Source organism: Callospermophilus lateralis, chromosome 2, assembly GCF_048772815.1.
Source record: "Callospermophilus lateralis isolate mCalLat2 chromosome 2, mCalLat2.hap1, whole genome shotgun sequence".
Taxonomy (NCBI): domain Eukaryota; kingdom Metazoa; phylum Chordata; class Mammalia; order Rodentia; family Sciuridae; genus Callospermophilus; species Callospermophilus lateralis.
Genome location: NC_135306.1, coordinates 204429524 through 204445930, shown reverse-complemented (window position 1 = coordinate 204445930; position 16407 = coordinate 204429524). Strand labels below are relative to the sequence as shown.

Here is a 16407-nt window from a genome sequence, read left to right as displayed (position 1 = left end):
GGACAAAGGAAGAGGAGGAGGAGAAGGAGGGAGGGAGGGGTGCAGAAGCGATTTAGCAACTTGAAGGACAACTGACTTTTTGCAGAGCCATTTTAGTGGAGTGGTGGGTGAAGCCTGATTGGAGCAGCTTCAAGACAGAATGTGGGGGATGCTGGGGTTGTGGCTCAGCGGTAGAGCGCTGGCCTAGCATGTGTGAAGCCCTGGGTTCGATCCTCAGCACCACATAAAAAAATTAAAGGTACTGACAATTACAACTAAAAAATGAAAAGAATAATCATAATTTTTTTTAAAAAAAAACGACAGAATGGGGAAGGAGGCACTGAAGACAAGCCTAGACCTATTTGTCCTCATAAAAGGGGACGGAAAGAGAAGACAGGTACTGGAGGGCAAGTGGCTAAGAGGTTTTTTCAAAAGAGGTGTTAAACACCATAAGTGGGTGTTCTAGGTGGCTGGAAATGGCCTTCTAAGGGAGAGTGGAGGAGCAGGACAGAGCCAAGGTCCTTCAGTGGAGCCAGGGTTGGGCTCCAGGGCCCAGGGTAGAGACTGGCCTCAGGTGGGGTGTGGGCCTCTCAGAGCAGGAGCAGGAGGGAAGGCCCAGGAGGGAGTGCAAGTGGGGAGCTGCCCTCCAGCTGCCTCTAGTTTTCCTAGTGACAGAGGAAGCACAGTCATCAGCTGAGATGGGTGGAGAGGGGTTGGCGCTTGAAAGAGAGGAGAGACTTCAAAAATCCCCATCTAAGTGCCTCTGAGAGTTAGGGGCCCACACGTCGGGTGACACTGCAGGCACATTCAAGGGCGAGGGTACAGGAGCAGCATTGCCAGCAGGGTGTGGTTTCAGAAAATGTGACCAATGCTGAAAGGATCAGGGGGGCTGAGAGGGTCTGAAGGGCCTCAGACTAGACAAGGAGGGCAGCGAGGGAGGAAAGGAACATGGCAATGGGGTGACCTCCCTGGAGGCGCGGAAGGACTGTGGAGGGGATCAAAGTGTGCTCACAGGCCCAAGGACCTTAAATGGTGTCCCACAGTCTAGTCCAAGGTGCTGGGAAGAAAATCAACCAGTTCATGTCAGGTTCCAACAGCCAGAGCTGATTTCCTGAGAGTCCTACACTCTCAGGTGTAAACCACGTTCACAGTGCTGTCACCCACTCAGATGCCACGAGCTCTCACCCGGTGTGCTGTCTATGACGTCACATGATCAGAGGACTAAATCCTTCCAGGACCCGTGGGGCCGCCATCTCTGGTCCTCAGCCAACCTTGGCAACTGGCTGGCTGCCTGCTGGTGTCTGCCCTCCTGTGTCCTCGTGAGGAAGGTGTGTGCTCCCCACGCTGATGGCTGCTGATAAGATTCAAGGCTATATTCTGGGCACTGATAATCATCAAGCCTGTCCGTCTGGACTTTGCTTCCCCAGGGCCCAATATAGGCCTCACTTAGAACCAAATGAATGAGCAATGTCTGCACCTGTCAGTGAAGGAGGAAATAAACAGTGAATGGAGGGAGCAGAAGGATGGGTCAAGAGGTTGAGGAGGAAGACACCTTGCAAACCCTTCATGGCTTCCGCTATTGCCTCCAGAACAGCACCCCTTTCCAAGAGCCCTACTTCCTTCCGCGGCGGAGCCCACTTGGATAAATACAGAATATTCATTCAGGTCCCCTTCTTCCTTGAGCTCTAGGGAGAGGTGACTGAAATCTACTGAGCTCCCACTACATGATGGACACTGGGCTAGATCTTTCTAAGGCGTCGGACCTTGCTAAATTGCTGAGGCTGGCCTTGAATTTGCAGTCCTCCTGACTCAGCCTCCCAAGTTGCTGGGGTTACAGGTGTGTACCACCACACCCTGTTGGACTTGATATTTATAGATTTAATCTCGCTTAATGAAGATAGCACCACAGTCTTGTGAAGTAGGTCTATTATCCCCCATTTTACAGCTAAGAAAATGGGCTCAGAGAAGCTAAGTGACTTACCCAAGCTCACATAGCTTATGTCAAGCAAGGATGGAATTTAAATTCAGGTATGCTCAAGGATGCAGGGCAGGCTGTGCCAGAGACCAAGGGACACCAAGGAAGACAGGCAGTGACTGTGGCACAGCAGGAACCTACTCTGGACAAAGGGGCTCTGAGTCCCAGACCTGGCCCAATGTCTGTTTTACATCTCTGCCCTTTGGTGTCCCCATGTTGCCTTGGTGCCCTCAGAGGTCCCTTCCAGATGAACAATGCAGAATGTGGTCTATGTGACATCTCCTGATTCTCACCGGGAGATGTTCCCTTATTCCCTGGCCATCCAGGGTCAAAAGGGCAACACCACCCCTGGGGTAATGGTTAACCAGGCCTGACACCCCATCTATAAGGAGGCCCTTGCCAGGGCCACCCCCGCTGGCTGAGGTCCCACAGGATGCAGTGGGTGAAGGTGCTAGGGCTGGGATTGGGGGCTGCTGCCCTCTTGGGGCTGGGGATCATCCTGGGCCACTTTGCCATCCCCAAGGGGGCGGATGCACCGGCCCCCAGCACCTCAGTCCTCCAGGACCTGGACCTGGAGCTCCTGAAGGCTGTCATGGGGCAGCTGGATGCCAGCAAGATCCGTGAGAACCTTTGGTGAGAGGCAGATCTGCCCGCTCCTCCTTCGATCTGCAGGTCCCCTCCCTGACTGTGCCCGTCCCTTCCTCTGTCACCCTGCAGGGAACTCTCCAGGCAGCCACACCTGGCCTCCAGCCCTCGTGATGAAGCCCTGGTGCAACTGCTGCTGAGTCGCTGGAGGGACTCAGAGTCTGGCCTGGACTCAGCAGAGAGGACGGAGTATGAGGTGCTGCTGTCGTTCCCCAGCCAGGAGCAGCCCAACCTCGTGGAAGTCGGTGAGATCCTGCCCAGGCGTGGGATGCCCGGGTGGGTGAGAGGAGCCGCCCGGCCCTGACTCTGTCCCCCTCCACAGTGGGCCCCACTGGGGACATCCTCCACACCTACCATCCAAACGAGGAGAATGTGACTGGGGAGCAGGGGGGGCCTGATGTGGTGCAACCCTATGCAGCCTACGCGCCTCCCGGAACCCCGCAGGTGGGACTGGAATACCGGCCGACATCCCCCAGCTCCCCCTGGTTCCCAACCCACCTGGTTCCCACCCAGGCTTCTCCTTGCTCTGATCCAGGGGCTCAGCAATTCCCTCCGTTGTCACTTAGACATTCAACAAACATCATGGCCCCTGCTCAAGGCCATACCCACTCAGGGTACTCAGGGTGACCGACCTTGGGTGCTCATGTTTCTGGGTGAGGTGGGGAGACAGTCTAAATCCTTCGCCCTGCTATCCCACTTCCTGCCCTTTTCCCCACCTGCCCTGGGCTCAGCTGGCTCTAAGGGTCACCTCCTCTGGGCACCAGGGCCTCCTCGTCTATGCGTACCAGGGCAAGGAAGAGGACTTCAAGGAGCTGCAGGAGCAGGGGATCAATCTCCAGGGCACCATTGCCCTGACCCGCTATGGGGGTGCAGGGCGTGGGGACAAGGTGAGAGCAGCCTTGTGCAGGGCTCAGAGGGAGGAGGGGCCGGAGTGACAGAGGGGGGAGGACAGAGGGGGAAAGAGGGGCTGCATGGCAGCAGCGGGGAGGCGTGGGCGCAGCCTGGTTGGAGGTGAGAAGGGGCCTTGTATTGCGGCGGGCGCTGCCAGGTTGTGGCCTCGGGTGCCTTCTCCAGCTTCCTGGAGACTTAATGGTGAAGGGATGGGGCAGAACCTTCAGGTTTGATATTCCTGGAGTTCAGATCTTCCTGTGACAGTTCTGAATGTTGAACTTGAGTTCCTCTTATTGCTCCCCTCCCTGCCATTTCCTTTTTCTTTCTTCTTTTGGGGGTGAGATGCGACCCTGGCCTCTCCCTGAGCTGCACCCCAGTCCCTGTCATTTCTTTCTTTCGTTTTTTTCCTTGGTTCCCGGAATTCAACCCAGGAGCCCTTAACCACTGAGCCACATTCCCAATCTTTTAAAAAAATATTTTATTTAGAGACAGGGTCTCAGTGAATTGCTTAGGCTGGCTTTAAAGCCACATCCCCAGCCTTATTTTGTATTCTATTTAGAGACGGGTCTCAATGAGTTGCTTAGTGGCTGGCTTTTGCTGAGGCTGGCTTTGAACTCATAATCCTCCTGCCTCAGCCCCCAAACCGCTGTGATTACAGGTGTGGGACACTGCGCTGGACCCTGTCATCCTTTTCAATTGAAATGTTTGACTCAGGGGCTGAGGATGAGGCTCAGTGGCAGAATGTTTGCCTGATATGTGCAAGGCCTTGGGTTTGATCCCCAGCACTACCAAAACCAAAAAAATAAATAAATAATGAGAACCTTATAGTTATACATAGTAGTTGGGTTCATCCCAACAAACTCATATATGAATGGAAATCAGATTCAGTTCATGATCCTCTGTTTTCCCTCCCTTCAAAAAATTTTAAATTAGATATTGTGTACCTATGGTTTAATTTTTTTAATATAAAAAGGCATAGAATGAGAGGGGATAATGGAAGTTAGGATTTAAAGGGTATAGATTGACAGATTGGCAGGACGATGGATGATAAGACTTCTGGAGATCCATGGTGAAGGTAGTTGCACAACACATTTAATACCAACATACAATGAAACAGTTAAGATAATACATTTCATTATTTGTGTATTTTATCATAATTTTTGAATAGTGCCTATGATAAGAAAAAAGGGGAGAGGAAAAGTGGGAGGGAAGAAAAAGGGAACAGCAAGGTAAAGAAAAAGAACCAGTAAGGTGGCACAAGCTTGTCTTCCCAGCAACTCGGGAGGCTGAGACAGGAGGATCATGAGTTGGAGGCCAGCCTCAGCAACTTAGAAAGACCCTGTTTCAAATAAAAATAAATACATAGGAACTGGGGTTGTGGCTCAGTGGTAGAGCACTCACCTAGCACATGTGAGGTACTGGGTTCAAGCATTAGCACCACATTAAAAAAATGATAATAAAAAGCTTAAAAAAGGTATTGTGTCCATCTACAGCTAATAAATAAATAAATAAATAAACAAGCAAACCAATGAAAAGTCTGGAGATGCAGCTCAGTGAGAGAGCACTTTCCTAGTGTGTTCAAGGGCCTGGGCTCCATCTCCAGGACCTCCCCCGACCAAACACACAAAGAACATTACAATGTTAAAGATCACTACTGTCCATTTCCAGAACCTTACCATTATTTCACATAGAAATTCAACTTAACAATACCCCCTCCCCACCCAACACTCCACCCCTGGTAACTTGGATTTTACTTTCAGCCTCTCAATCCTGCCTCTTCTAGGCATCTCATATAAGGGGACTCAGTAATATTTATCCTTTGGTCTGGCTTATTTCATTTAACAGAACCTCTTCAAGGTGCACTGATGTGGTCTTAGCACTTTATTCCTTTTTTAATAAATAAATAAATTAATTAATTAATTTTGCAGTACTGGGAATTGAAGGCAGGGCCTCACATATGCTAGGCAAATGCTCTACCACTGAACTACATCCCCAGCTTTTTAAAATTTTTACTCTATGACAGCATCTTACTAAATTGCTCAGATTGGCTTTTTTTTTTTTTAAAGAGAGAGTGAGAGAGAGACAGAGAGGGAGAGAGAGAATTTTTTTTAATATTTACTTATTTTTTTAGTTCTCGGCGGACACAACATCTTTGTATGTGGTGCTGAGGATCGAACCCGGGCCGCACGCATGCCAAGCGAGCGCGCTACCGCTTGAGCCACATCCCCAGCCCTCAGATTGGCTTTGAACTTAAAATCCTCCTGCCTCCCAAGTAGCTGGGATTATAGGTGTGCACTACTGTGTCTGCCTCCTTTTTAAGTAGGAATAATATTCTATCTATTGCACATTATAAACCACATTTAATCTATTCATTCATCCCTTGATGGACAGGGGTTGCTTCCACCTTTTGGCTATTGAGGATAATGCTGCTATGAACATGGTTGTAGAAATACATCTTGTTCTTTTATACAGCTGCATAGTATTCCATCACAGGATGTCCCCATTTATTTAACTAATTCCACTGATAGGCATTAGCTTGGCTATACCCAATAGACAGTCGTTTGCTGCTGCAAGTAGCACCACCTTAAAGGTCTTGCACAAACATCATCTTGCCTGTGGGAAGTTAGATCCATCCTGTCTTCCATGGCAGAGGAGAAAGAGGAGCAAGATGTGCCTGTCTTCATCCTCCCTGACACACAGCTTCCTCTGCCTCCTACAGGCTGTCAATGCTGCCAAGTATGGGGTGGCAGGGGTGCTGGTGTATACAGACCCCATGGACATCAATGACGGGCAGAGTTTGCCAAGCCAGACCTTCCCAAACTCCTGGGGCCTGCCTCCCTCAGGTGTGGAAAGAGGATCCTATTATAAGTATTTTGGGGACCCTGTGACTCCCTACCTTCCAGCCCATCACTCTTCCTTCCGCGTGGACCATAGCAATGCCTCTGGATTCCCCCCAATTCCTGCACAGCCCATTGGTTTCCAGGATGCCAAAGACCTGCTCTGGTGAGCCTGTGCCTCAGGTCCCCTGCCCGCCCCCAGTGGCACGCAGCCTTCAATTCCACACCCACATTCATTCCGGAGGGCCTCTCTTGCTCTTCCCAGCAACCTCAATGGAACCTTGGCGCCATCTGCCTGGCAGGGAGCTCTGGGCTGTGAGTACAGACTGGGCCCCGGCTTCCGATCTTCTGGAAGCCTCTCTGATGGCAGGTAAGGTCAGGCCCTTCTCCTCTGTCCTCCTCTCTCCCCTACCTCTCTTCTTCCTGGCCATTCTTCTCTTACCTGGCCTTCTCCTCCTTCTCTCTCTTAGCTCCTCCCTGTCCCCTAAATATCTGTCTTGCCTTAGGGGAAGGCTGTGAACAGCTGCATGACCTGGGAGGTCCTGCGGGGTCCCCTGCCCCACCCCTCCCCCACACAGCTGCCACTCTCTCTTGAACATGCCAAGGATGGATACCCCAAGTCAGGTCCCCTGCCACCTGCAGCACCTGGACTCCCTCTCCCAGGCCCCTCACCACCTACAGTTAGTTGTTCACTTCCTGGGTTCTGTCTTGCTCAGGAGAGGGAGGCCAGGTGAAAACCAGGGCCCCAGGACTCATCTGTCCGGATCATTGTGCAGAGCCTAGTAAGGTGCTGCGCATACACCAAGTGCTCATTAAGTACTGACTGAGTGAATAATGAATGCAAGGCCTCGAGGATTCAGCAAGAAGGATTGGCTCCAGCCTTGCTGCCTCTTTTGGTCCTTTGGGACATGTCCCATGTTGCCATGTTCCTTTCCCTCTCTGGGCCTGTTTCTCCTGCACAGGGTCAGGGCACATGGTGGACTGGGTGGAGACCCCTGTCATATCTGTCCCCTCCCCAGCCAGGTGAAAATGAGTGTCTACAATCGCCTGGAACTGAGGAACTCCTCCAATGTCCTGGGGATCATCCGTGGGGCCGTGGAGCCTGGTGAGCCCCTCAGCGTGCTCCCTGTGCGCCAGGACCCTGCCCTGCCCCGGTGCCCCTGCCACTCCACTCCAGCCTCATTGGGCCCTGACCTGGCCTCAGCGCAGCCTGGACACCCCGCCCACCCCTCCCTCTTCTCTGCTTCTCTGACACTGTTCCTCCCGCTAGACCGCTATGTGCTGTATGGAAACCACCGGGACAGCTGGGTACATGGGGCTGTGGACCCCAGCAGTGGCACCGCTGTTCTCTTGGAGATCTCTCGAGTGCTGGGGACCCTGCTGAAGAAAGGTGAGGTCGCTCTCCTTCCTCCAATCCAAGGACTCTCTGCCCGAGGGGTCACCTCCAGCCCACTCCTTCCTGAGCTAGTACCATCCTGTGCTACCTCCTCTCTCTCAGTTTCCAGTGCCCATTTGTGCCAGGACTAGGTCCCTGGGGGCAGAGATACATGGGCACCAGCCTTGGCCTCCAGGATCCCGGTGCAGTTCACTGACTCACGCATTGGTGTGCTCTCACTCCGAGAGCCTTCTCATTGTCTGGCTGGAGCTGGACCTCGTTCCGCCAATGAAGAGTGGGAAAGGTCTCTCTGTAGGGGACACTGTAGCATTCAAGCCCTTCAGAGCAGGAGAGGCAGATCCAGGAGGAGGGCAAGGGCACAGCAGCTGGGGAGGATCTCACCAACTAAACGGGGTGGCGACCTATGCTGGGTTCCCAAAAGCTGGCTGCACCAATAACTTAAGAAAACGGCAAAGAAAGCATGCAAGCACACAGAAATACCTTTCAAAGCCCTGGATGGCTCTCGACCTTAGGAGTCCCTTGGAAAGAGAGGGCACACTTCGAACCCTGGTTTTATTGGGGGAGATTGTTCAAAAGAACATTCCATCCAAATAAGGCAGAGGGGTAATGTTACAAGGGGCAGTCCAGTCCCACTGGTAACACCCACTCCCAAGGCTTCTCTCCTCTGCTGAGCAGAGATGGGGATCCACCTGCTTCTGTGCAGCAGAAACCAGTCTCCACATTTCCATTGCTCAAAGGTAGGGGGCGCTCAGCTCCTACGTGGCAGCTCCCAACAGGAGACTATTGGGACTGGACAAGGTGGTTCAGTGGGCAGCGCCAGGTCACAGATGGGGAGCTTGGTTTGGTCCAAGGGTCGTGGGAAGCTGGGGAGTGATTTTAATCAGGAGAGCAGCATTTGGAGAGCACATGTTATGTCCATCCTGTGCTACTGTGGGGGAGGGACAGAGGCTTGTTGTCCTCAGGCTGGACAAGGGTGGGGGCACAGGGGAGGCTCACCCTGAGCAACGGAGGCACCACTGATGAAGCACTAAGCAGGGCGAGGCAGATCCGAGGGGAAGGCGTGAATCCTGTTCCTCACATACTGATTTTCTAAAATTTCTTTTTACTTTTTTTTTTTTTTAATACTGGGGATTGAAACCAGGGGTGCTTTACCATTGAGATACACCCCCAGCCCTTTATATTTTTTGTTTTGAGACAGGGTCTATTAGTGAGCTATATCTCTAGTGCAGGATATTCTCTCTTACAACCACAGTACAAAGATTGGAATCAGGAAATTAACAGTTTTGTCACTTGTCCCAATAGTGACCTTTATAGCAAAAGAATTTTCTGGTCCAAGATCCAATTGGGGAATCAAACATTGTGTGTCTTCCAGGCTCCTTTCATCTGTACTAGTCCCTTAGCCATGCTTCACCTTTCTGGATCTGGGCATTGTCTTGTTATATGGCCCTCAATTTGGGGTTGTCTGAGTCTATTCAGGTTATGCATTTGGGGCAGGAATGTGGGAATTTGTGATTGCAAGCATGTATGTAATACTTTAAAAGTTTTAATTTAAGCCATGTGTGGTGGGTGCGCACCTGTATCCCAGGTTGAGGAGGCTGAGGTAGGAGGATCGTGAGTTCAAACCCAGTCTCAGCAACTTAGAAAGGCTCTGAGCAACTTGGCGAGACGCTGTCTCAAAAAATATACATAAAAGGGCTGAGGGTATGGCTCAGAAGTTAAGCCCCCTCCCCCTTCAATTCCTGGTTAAAAAAAAAAAAAGTTTTCATTTAAAACAAGAAAGTGAGTGATGAAAGGAAGTGAGTGGCAGCCAGGGGTAGGAGCAAAACTGGGAGCACTGGCAGCAGGCAAGCAGGGGGGTCTGGAGCTGGTGGAAGGGCAAGTGGAACCCACCAGGGTCTTGGCAAAGATGGATGGAAACTGGCAAGAGCAGGGTGGGCACAGGCTGCAGAGGGAAGTCTGGTTGTGGGATGCTCTGGGAGACAACTGGAGCAGTGGATAAGCCCCAGGACTCTGGAGTCACACTCCTGGATTTGAACCTGGCTGTGTGCCTACCAACTGTGTGACCCTAGGCAAGTGGTTTAACTTCCTTGTGGCTCAGTTTCTAGTGAGATAGAACTAGTACCTCCCGCAAGATACTGTTGTAAGAAGACCTGATTCAGTGCGAAGGCCCTTGAGGGTACCTTCAGAGATTATCAGCAAATGTTTCATGGGATGCCTGGAGGCGAGGAGCCAGCCAGTTCTCCCCCATTCCCCTCCCTAACACGCCTGCAGAGAGGAAGGGAGGTGGGGCATCCTGGCAGAAAGTAGCCCCTGACAGGGGAGTCTGGTGTTGGGGTGGGTTGTCACAGAGGAGGAGACTGGAAGAAGGATCAAGCCTCCTGGAAGGCCTGGCTGAAGGGTGTCAGGCCATTCGGTCACCTACTCCCCCCTCCCCAATTTCCCCCTTCTAGCTCTCACCTCCCCCACACATCCCCAACCTTTCCCCTAAGCCACCATGGATCCTGGTTGGTTGCCTTCCAACCCTTTATGTCCCCATCCACAGGCACCTGGCGTCCCCGCAGATCAATCGTGTTTGCCAGCTGGGGGGCAGAGGAGTTTGGGCTCATTGGCTCCACGGAATTCACAGAGGTGAGTAAGCCCCACAGAGTAGGGGATGGAGAGGGGCTTCTGGGACTGGGTAGCACTGGACCGAAGTTGACCCCCACCTTCGCAGGAGTTCTTCAGCAAGCTGCAGGAGCGCACGGTGGCCTACATTAACGTGGACGTGGCAGTGATGGGTACGGGTGGGCGCTGCAGGGCGCCGGCCTGACAGGGGTGGGTAGGTAAAGGAAGGGACTGGAGTCTGAGTAGTCTTTCTCTATTCCTCCCATAGCCAATGCTACCCTTAGAGTGCTGGGGACACCCCCTGTCCAGAGTGTGGTCTTCTCTGCAACCAAGGAGGTGCTGGGGACTTGGTGTGGCGGGGTGGAGCGTAGACCGAGTAGGGCGGGGCGATATAGGTGGGCAGAGCCAGACCTGATGGACAGCAGGTGGTCGGGAGACTGGGGACTAGGGTACCCCGCTGACGGCCCGCCTGGTTGTTGGGGCTGGGGAGGGTGCCCGCCCCAAGCCTAGATTCCCTTCTGGGCCAGATCGATTCTCCAGGCCCCAGCGGCCTCAGTATCTACGACAACTGGAAACGGCACTTCAACCGCAGCAGCCCGGTGTACGGCACGGTTCCCAGGTGAGACCAACCGGGACGGTAGGTGGGGACCAAGCGCAGCAAGCGCAGCGGGTCGGCCCGTTGCCCTCCAGCCAACCCACTTCTTTCCCGCAGTCTGGGCTCACTGGGTGCCGGCAGCGACTACGCCCCCTTCATTCACTTCCTGGGCATCTCCTCCGTGGACATGTCCTACACCTATGACCGGGTGAGCAGGCACCCCAAGTCCCTTGCTCTAATTCTAAATCTCTAGTGCAGACACTGTATCTGGCTCCTTCGCTTAGTAGCTATACTACCTAATGTTGAGTTTCTTAACCTCTGAGTCTGTTTACACTCATTTGTTACTTTGTCAAATATAAGATACTACTGATTTTAAGAAGCAACATTGTGTTATGCATTATTCAGGAGGAAAGAAAAAAACCCAATCGGTTGTACAATGACATTAATTATAGAAAGCCTTGAGATCTTAAAATGTGCGTGTGGGGAGTTTATCTCAATATTGATTAAATGTTATGAAATAGGGAAGACTCATAGCATCGAGTGAGGTTGCAGTGAGAAGCAGGATGCTGAGTGGCCAGACTGTCTCCCTGTTTGATGTCCCATAAAGGCTTTTCTCCATCTCACGGCCACACTGGTACTGAGCGTGGAGCTTGGATTTAAGTCCCTCTGACTCCAGGGCTCCAGGCTCCTTCACGTGAAACTGGAATTTGGCACCCAAGCCAGCTCTGCCTCCTATTAGTCATGTGATGTCTGGCAGGTTCATCGCTCTGAGCCTCAGTTTGCTCCTCTGTAAAGTGGGAATTGTAGAACCCATCTCATGGAGGTGCCAAGGGTTCAACTCTGACAATTCCCACACATTGTGGCTTGCTGTAAGTGTACCTTCCACCTCCTATCCTGAGCCCATCACCTCTGCCTTGTCCCCCCAGAGCAAGACCTCAGCCCGGATCTACCCCACCTACCACACAGCTTTCGACACCTTTGATTATATGGAAAAGTTTCTGGACCCTGGTGAGGAGTGGGGCAAGGAGCATCCTGAGACCACCCACAGGAGACTGAACTGAAGATAGCTTGGTCTTGTTCTCTCTGTAGGCTTCAGCAGCCACCAAGCTGTGGCCCAGACAGCTGGGAATGTGCTTCTTCGGCTCAGTGACAGCTTATTCCTGCCCCTCAATGTCAGTGACTACAGTGAGGTCCTCCACAGCTTCCTGCGGGCTGCCCAGCAGGAACTTGGGAACCTGTTGCAGCAGCACAACATCAGCCTGGGTATGGACACCCCCTGACATTGAGGCATGGGGAGCTCTGCACCTGCAAAGCTAAGCCACTGGGTATTCTCCACAGGGCCTCTGGTGACGGCAGTGGAGAAGTTTGTGGTAGCAGCTTCAGCCTTGGATCAACATGTGTCAGCACAGAGGAAAGGCAGCCCTGAGTGAGCAAGGGAGAGGGCAGGTGTCTGGGAAGGTGCACCCAGGCTGCGGGCTGCAGGGTGAGCCACAGGTCCTGCCTCTGCCAGTCCCCTGCAGGTCCGGATGTTCAATGACCAGTTGATGCTCTTAGAGCGGGCCTTCCTGAACTCCAGAGCCTTCCCGGAGGAACGCTACTACAGGTGAGCTTGTCCCAAAGTTCCTCGCAGGCGCCAGGCAAAGGCCACCTGCCCGAGGAAGAAGATAGCAGCTTTGCTGCTTTGGAGCACAATCTAGTCCAAGGCAGGGGGGAAGGTGAGTCTCAGGGAGGGGAGGCAAATCAGTCACATTGGGGACTACAGTCTTCCCACCATGAAACTGTACATTGCAGCTTTCAGATTGGTTGGGTGGGGGCTTTTGGGCCTGGCTGTGTAGAGCAGCTGAGTTCCAGGCTGGGCCTTTCACTAACCCTGAGCCTGCCAATTTCTCATCAGCCATGTGCTCTGGGCACCCCACTCCAGCTCTGTTGCCACATTCCCTGGCCTGGCCAATGCCTGCTACAGGGCCAAGGACACAGACGCAGGATCTGAAGCTTGGGCTGAGGTGCAGAGACAGCTCAGCATTGTGGTGGCAGCTTTGGAGGGTGCAACAGCCACCCTGAGACCTGTGGCTGAACTCTGACCCCAGCCTGTATGCCTCCAATCTTCCTTTATCCTAACCCTCTCCCACATATTTTCCCGGAGCGTGTCCCAGTCTCCCCCAAGGCCCAGAGTATGTATAATCACGGTCCCCTCTCCAGCTTGAGGCAACAGTAGGAGTTCCATCAGTGGTGACACCGAGGGGAGTGGCAAGTCCCAATCTCCTTCCTCCTGGATCTGGCTGGCAGAATGGCTGGCAGGGCTGCTAGGGGATGAAAACCCAACAAGTGATGGCATTGGTGGGTTGGTGAGTGCAGGATGCACAATGTCAACCTTAGAGGCCAATTCAGAGATCAGCAAGGCCACCCCTCATGGACTCGTAGGCACACTCTGGTCCAGGTAGACAGGGCCTTGCCCAGTCTGTTTGCCTCTCCTGCCCCACCCATACAGTCTCCTCTCTATGTACCCTCCAATAAATGAAGTACAGCCATTGGTCCCAAAAAGAAAGTTCCTTTTATGGTCTAAGAATCATGAAAAAAGAAACCTAAGTGATCTGACCAGTCCTGAAGCTCTGGAAGCTGGCATATATCCCCCTAATGTCAGGTCCCCCTAATGTCAGACCTAGGAAGGTCTGAACACACCTTCATCCTCCTCCTCTGCCATGACCACCTCCTCCAGGGTGCGCCCTCGGAGCTTACTCCCCACTAACACGTTGCAGGTACCAACAGGTGGCAGTCCTTTCTCAGTATAGCAACCCCTCAGGAACACAACTCTCTCCTCTCCATCCAGGGGTAGCCCATGGGCCTGACACAGGTCCCGTGCTTCGTGAGGTCCATCCAAGGCCAGCAGATGAACCATGAAGTCCAAAGGCAAAGTCTGTCCCTTGGGGGTACTAAGGGCACGAGCGAGGCGGGCCAGGGCAGCACGACGGGCATGGCCCACGTGGCCCTGCACTGCACAGCTCTGCAGGTAGGACAGGGTCCGAAGTAGGCGGAAAAGACGGGCTGCATTGCCCTCCCGAAAGGCGGCGTCGATGGCCAGGGCAGTGCGCAGGGGTGGACAGGCACGAAGGGCAGCAGGCAGCTGCAGAACTTCATACAGCGCCTCCACAGAGCCTGAGAAGTTGGGAGGCTGGGATGAGGCCTGGTCTTCTAGGATCAGGCCCACTTCCCGTTCCATCCCCTTAGGCCCTACCCATCTCCACTCCTGCCAGCTCCAAGACTCAGCTATGCTCACTCTTCTAACCAGACAGGGCTGGCCCTCCACGAGGCTCAACTCCAGTTCTTGATCCTGCTCACCCCAACTTGACCATATCCCTTTGCCTGCACAGCCCACCTTGCCCCACTTCCCCAATAAGATCCTGCAGTCAGGCCTTTACCTGATCCAAATGTCAACGTCAGCCTAGGTGCTTACAATAGAGAAGTGGGCAGTGTTGGGGAATGATGGGGAATGAAGAAACAAATAAATTAACAACTTGCCTGAGAGCCTTAGAGATAGTATGTGGTAGGGCCTAACCCAAATTGAAGTTTTGTCACTTGATTTTCTCACTGCCTTGGCTGCCCTGTACCCACAATTTTGGGAGCCTGATCTATTAAATGGCCATCCTGGGAAGGCCATTTCTTCAAGGAGCCCCTATCTTGCTTCTTTTCTTTCAGAAAATCACAGGACACTGGGAACTTGGGCATCTTTTGTAAACTGAGGCTTCTGACTCATTAGTGAGCTGTGAAGTCAAGAGCATTTCACTTCAATTGAATTTGTTAAAATGCACCACCCATATAAAGGATCTAGTCTTGAAACTTCTGTCAGATGTGTTCCTGGGCACATGTGATCTCTGCAACACTGTTAGGGAAGGGAGATTTTAAAATGTTTGAAAATCACTATCAAGGCCAACTCTCCCAACCCTGTGCCTTCCATTTTAGTTTATCATTTATTTATTTATTTATTTATTTATTAGTGGGGTCATTGAACCCACAGGCGTTTAACCACTGAGCCACATTCTCAGCTCTTTTTGAGACAAGGTCTCAGTAAGTTGCTAAAGGCCTTGCTAAATTGCTCAAGCTGGTCTCTAACTTTCGACCCTCCTGCCACAGCCTTCTGAGTCGCTGGGATTACAGTCGCTAGGATTACAACTGAACTCTGAAATAGGAAGGTCGGGTCTGGGGTCTGATGTTGGGGGTTGTGCACTGACGTTTTTGGAAGGAAACTGATGTTTTCTTTCTTTGCTACTGTTGGGAATGGAATCTAGGGCCTCGAGTATGCTAAGCCTCTAAACAGTGAGATTTTAAAACTTCTTTTCTTTGCCTCCACTGTCCTCATGGAGGGGTCCCTGGCTCTATGCCAGTAAGGCTGGGACCCGACTCACCCAAGTTATAGAGCAGAAAGAGTCCTTGGAAGTCGGCCTGGCGTGGGTGCGGCCCTGCGCTCTGCGCGTAGCAGCGCCGCAGAGAGCCGAAGCTCTCCTGTACCTGGGTCTGCAGCAGCACGGGGTCCACCGGCCCACGCGTCTCAACCGGCTGGAGTCGAGCCACTACGGCCAACAGCGTGGCCAGTGCAGCCTCTAGTACCACCGCCGTCTCGGCGTCGCCCGCGCTCTGTAGAACCAGATCTAGCCGCACCGCGCGCAAGCGGTCAGCCACGAAGCTGGCCACTTCCGCGAGGGGCGCGTTGGGGCTCTCGGCCACCTCGCTGGCCAGGTAGCGCACGGTGGCCAGCAGCACCGACGGCGGACGCAGCTGGCTCGGCGGGGGGCGGGGCTTGCCGGCAGCGGGTCGATTGTACTCCTTTACCGTGCGCTGCGGGTCTGCGCGGGGCGGGTCCCCTGTCCACCCCCTATCCACCTCGAAGCGATGAAGGCGGCGCTCCCTTTCGCGCTGGGCACGTTCGGCGGCCGGGCACATGTCTGGGCAAATACCCACAGGCAGCTTGCTGCCGGGCATGGGTGGGCTGCGGGGATGGGGGGGCGCTCAGAATCCCGGGGACAGCGGCCGGTCTCCCCATCATGTGGGAGGGCACGCCACTGCCCGCAGAGGCCCGGTGAGGCTCCGCCGAGGCGAGGCGGGGCCGAGCCTCGCTGGGCCCGCCCGCCTCCCCGCCCGGGTCTTCAACGTCCCCGCCCTCCCGGCCGGCCACCGCCTTCCTCTCACCGGATCCCTAGAGTCGTGCTCCCTAGATGCACTGCGTTGTAGTCCGGCGATACCAGCACTATTTCGCGAACTCCGGCTCCACTAACGTCCCCCACAAACGTCCTCTACCTTAAAAATTGCAGGCCGGGCACTCCCATGATGCACCGGTTTGTAGTCCTTCCAGTAACCAATAGCCGGCGGGGAGGGGCGTGGCACCGCGGGGCCACGCCCCCTAGGCCTTGCTGGGATTTATTCCAGTAAACCGTGGGTTAGGGCGGTTCCAAAATTAGCGTCCAGGTCTTGGTTTCCGTCCCTCTTCCTTTTC

General features: G+C 53.4%; 2 protein-coding genes across 3 annotated transcripts; one reads left to right on the top strand and one right to left on the bottom strand.

The window, feature by feature from the left end:
• The first annotated feature begins 2387 nt into the window (after positions 1-2387).
• Naaladl1 (N-acetylated alpha-linked acidic dipeptidase like 1) lies at positions 2388-13413 on the top strand. Its single transcript, XM_076842942.1, has 18 exons — positions 2388-2587; positions 2672-2844; positions 2922-3043; positions 3364-3486; positions 6210-6493; positions 6593-6697; positions 7347-7432; positions 7598-7717; positions 10266-10351; positions 10437-10500; positions 10596-10663; positions 10855-10946; positions 11040-11130; positions 11849-11930; positions 12012-12185; positions 12261-12348; positions 12433-12525; positions 12817-13413. The coding sequence occupies exons 1-18, from the start codon at positions 2388-2390 to the stop codon at positions 13001-13003; spliced, it is 2238 nt and encodes a 745-aa protein (XP_076699057.1). The 3' UTR covers positions 13004-13413.
• Positions 13414-13454: 41 nt separating this feature from the next.
• On the bottom strand, positions 13455-16224 carry Sac3d1 (SAC3 domain containing 1). 2 transcript variants are annotated; one of them, XM_076847524.1, is made up of 3 exons: positions 16104-16224; positions 15323-15903; positions 13455-14075 (listed from the first exon to the last, which is right to left on the bottom strand). In XM_076847524.1, the coding sequence occupies exons 2-3, from the start codon at positions 15894-15896 to the stop codon at positions 13582-13584; spliced, it is 1068 nt and encodes a 355-aa protein (XP_076703639.1). In that variant the 5' UTR covers positions 15897-15903; positions 16104-16224; the 3' UTR covers positions 13455-13581. The 2 variants fall into 2 exon arrangements, with proteins under 2 accessions (XP_076703639.1, XP_076703640.1); XM_076847525.1 differs by lacking the exon at positions 16104-16224 and having other exon boundaries at positions 15323-16010.
• Positions 16225-16407: the final 183 nt, after the last annotated feature.

Bases quoted from the DNA above. Each gene is read 5' to 3' on its own strand.
- Naaladl1 (XM_076842942.1), top strand. From the start codon at position 2,388: ATGCAGTGGGTGAAGGTGCTAGGGCTGGGATTGGGGGCTGCTGCCCTC. The intron at 7,433-7,597 runs GTGAGCCCCTCA...TCCTCCCGCTAG, and splicing joins CCGTGGGGCCGTGGAGCCTG to ACCGCTATGTGCTGTATGGA. The intron at 11,131-11,848 runs GTGAGCAGGCAC...TTGTCCCCCCAG, and splicing joins TGTCCTACACCTATGACCGG to AGCAAGACCTCAGCCCGGAT.
- Sac3d1 (XM_076847524.1), bottom strand. From the start codon at position 15,896: ATGCCCGGCAGCAAGCTGCCTGTGGGTATTTGCCCAGACATGTGCCCG. The intron at 14,076-15,322 runs GTGAGTCGGGTC...CCAACTTCTCAG, and splicing joins CTTTCTGCTCTATAACTTGG to GCTCTGTGGAGGCGCTGTAT.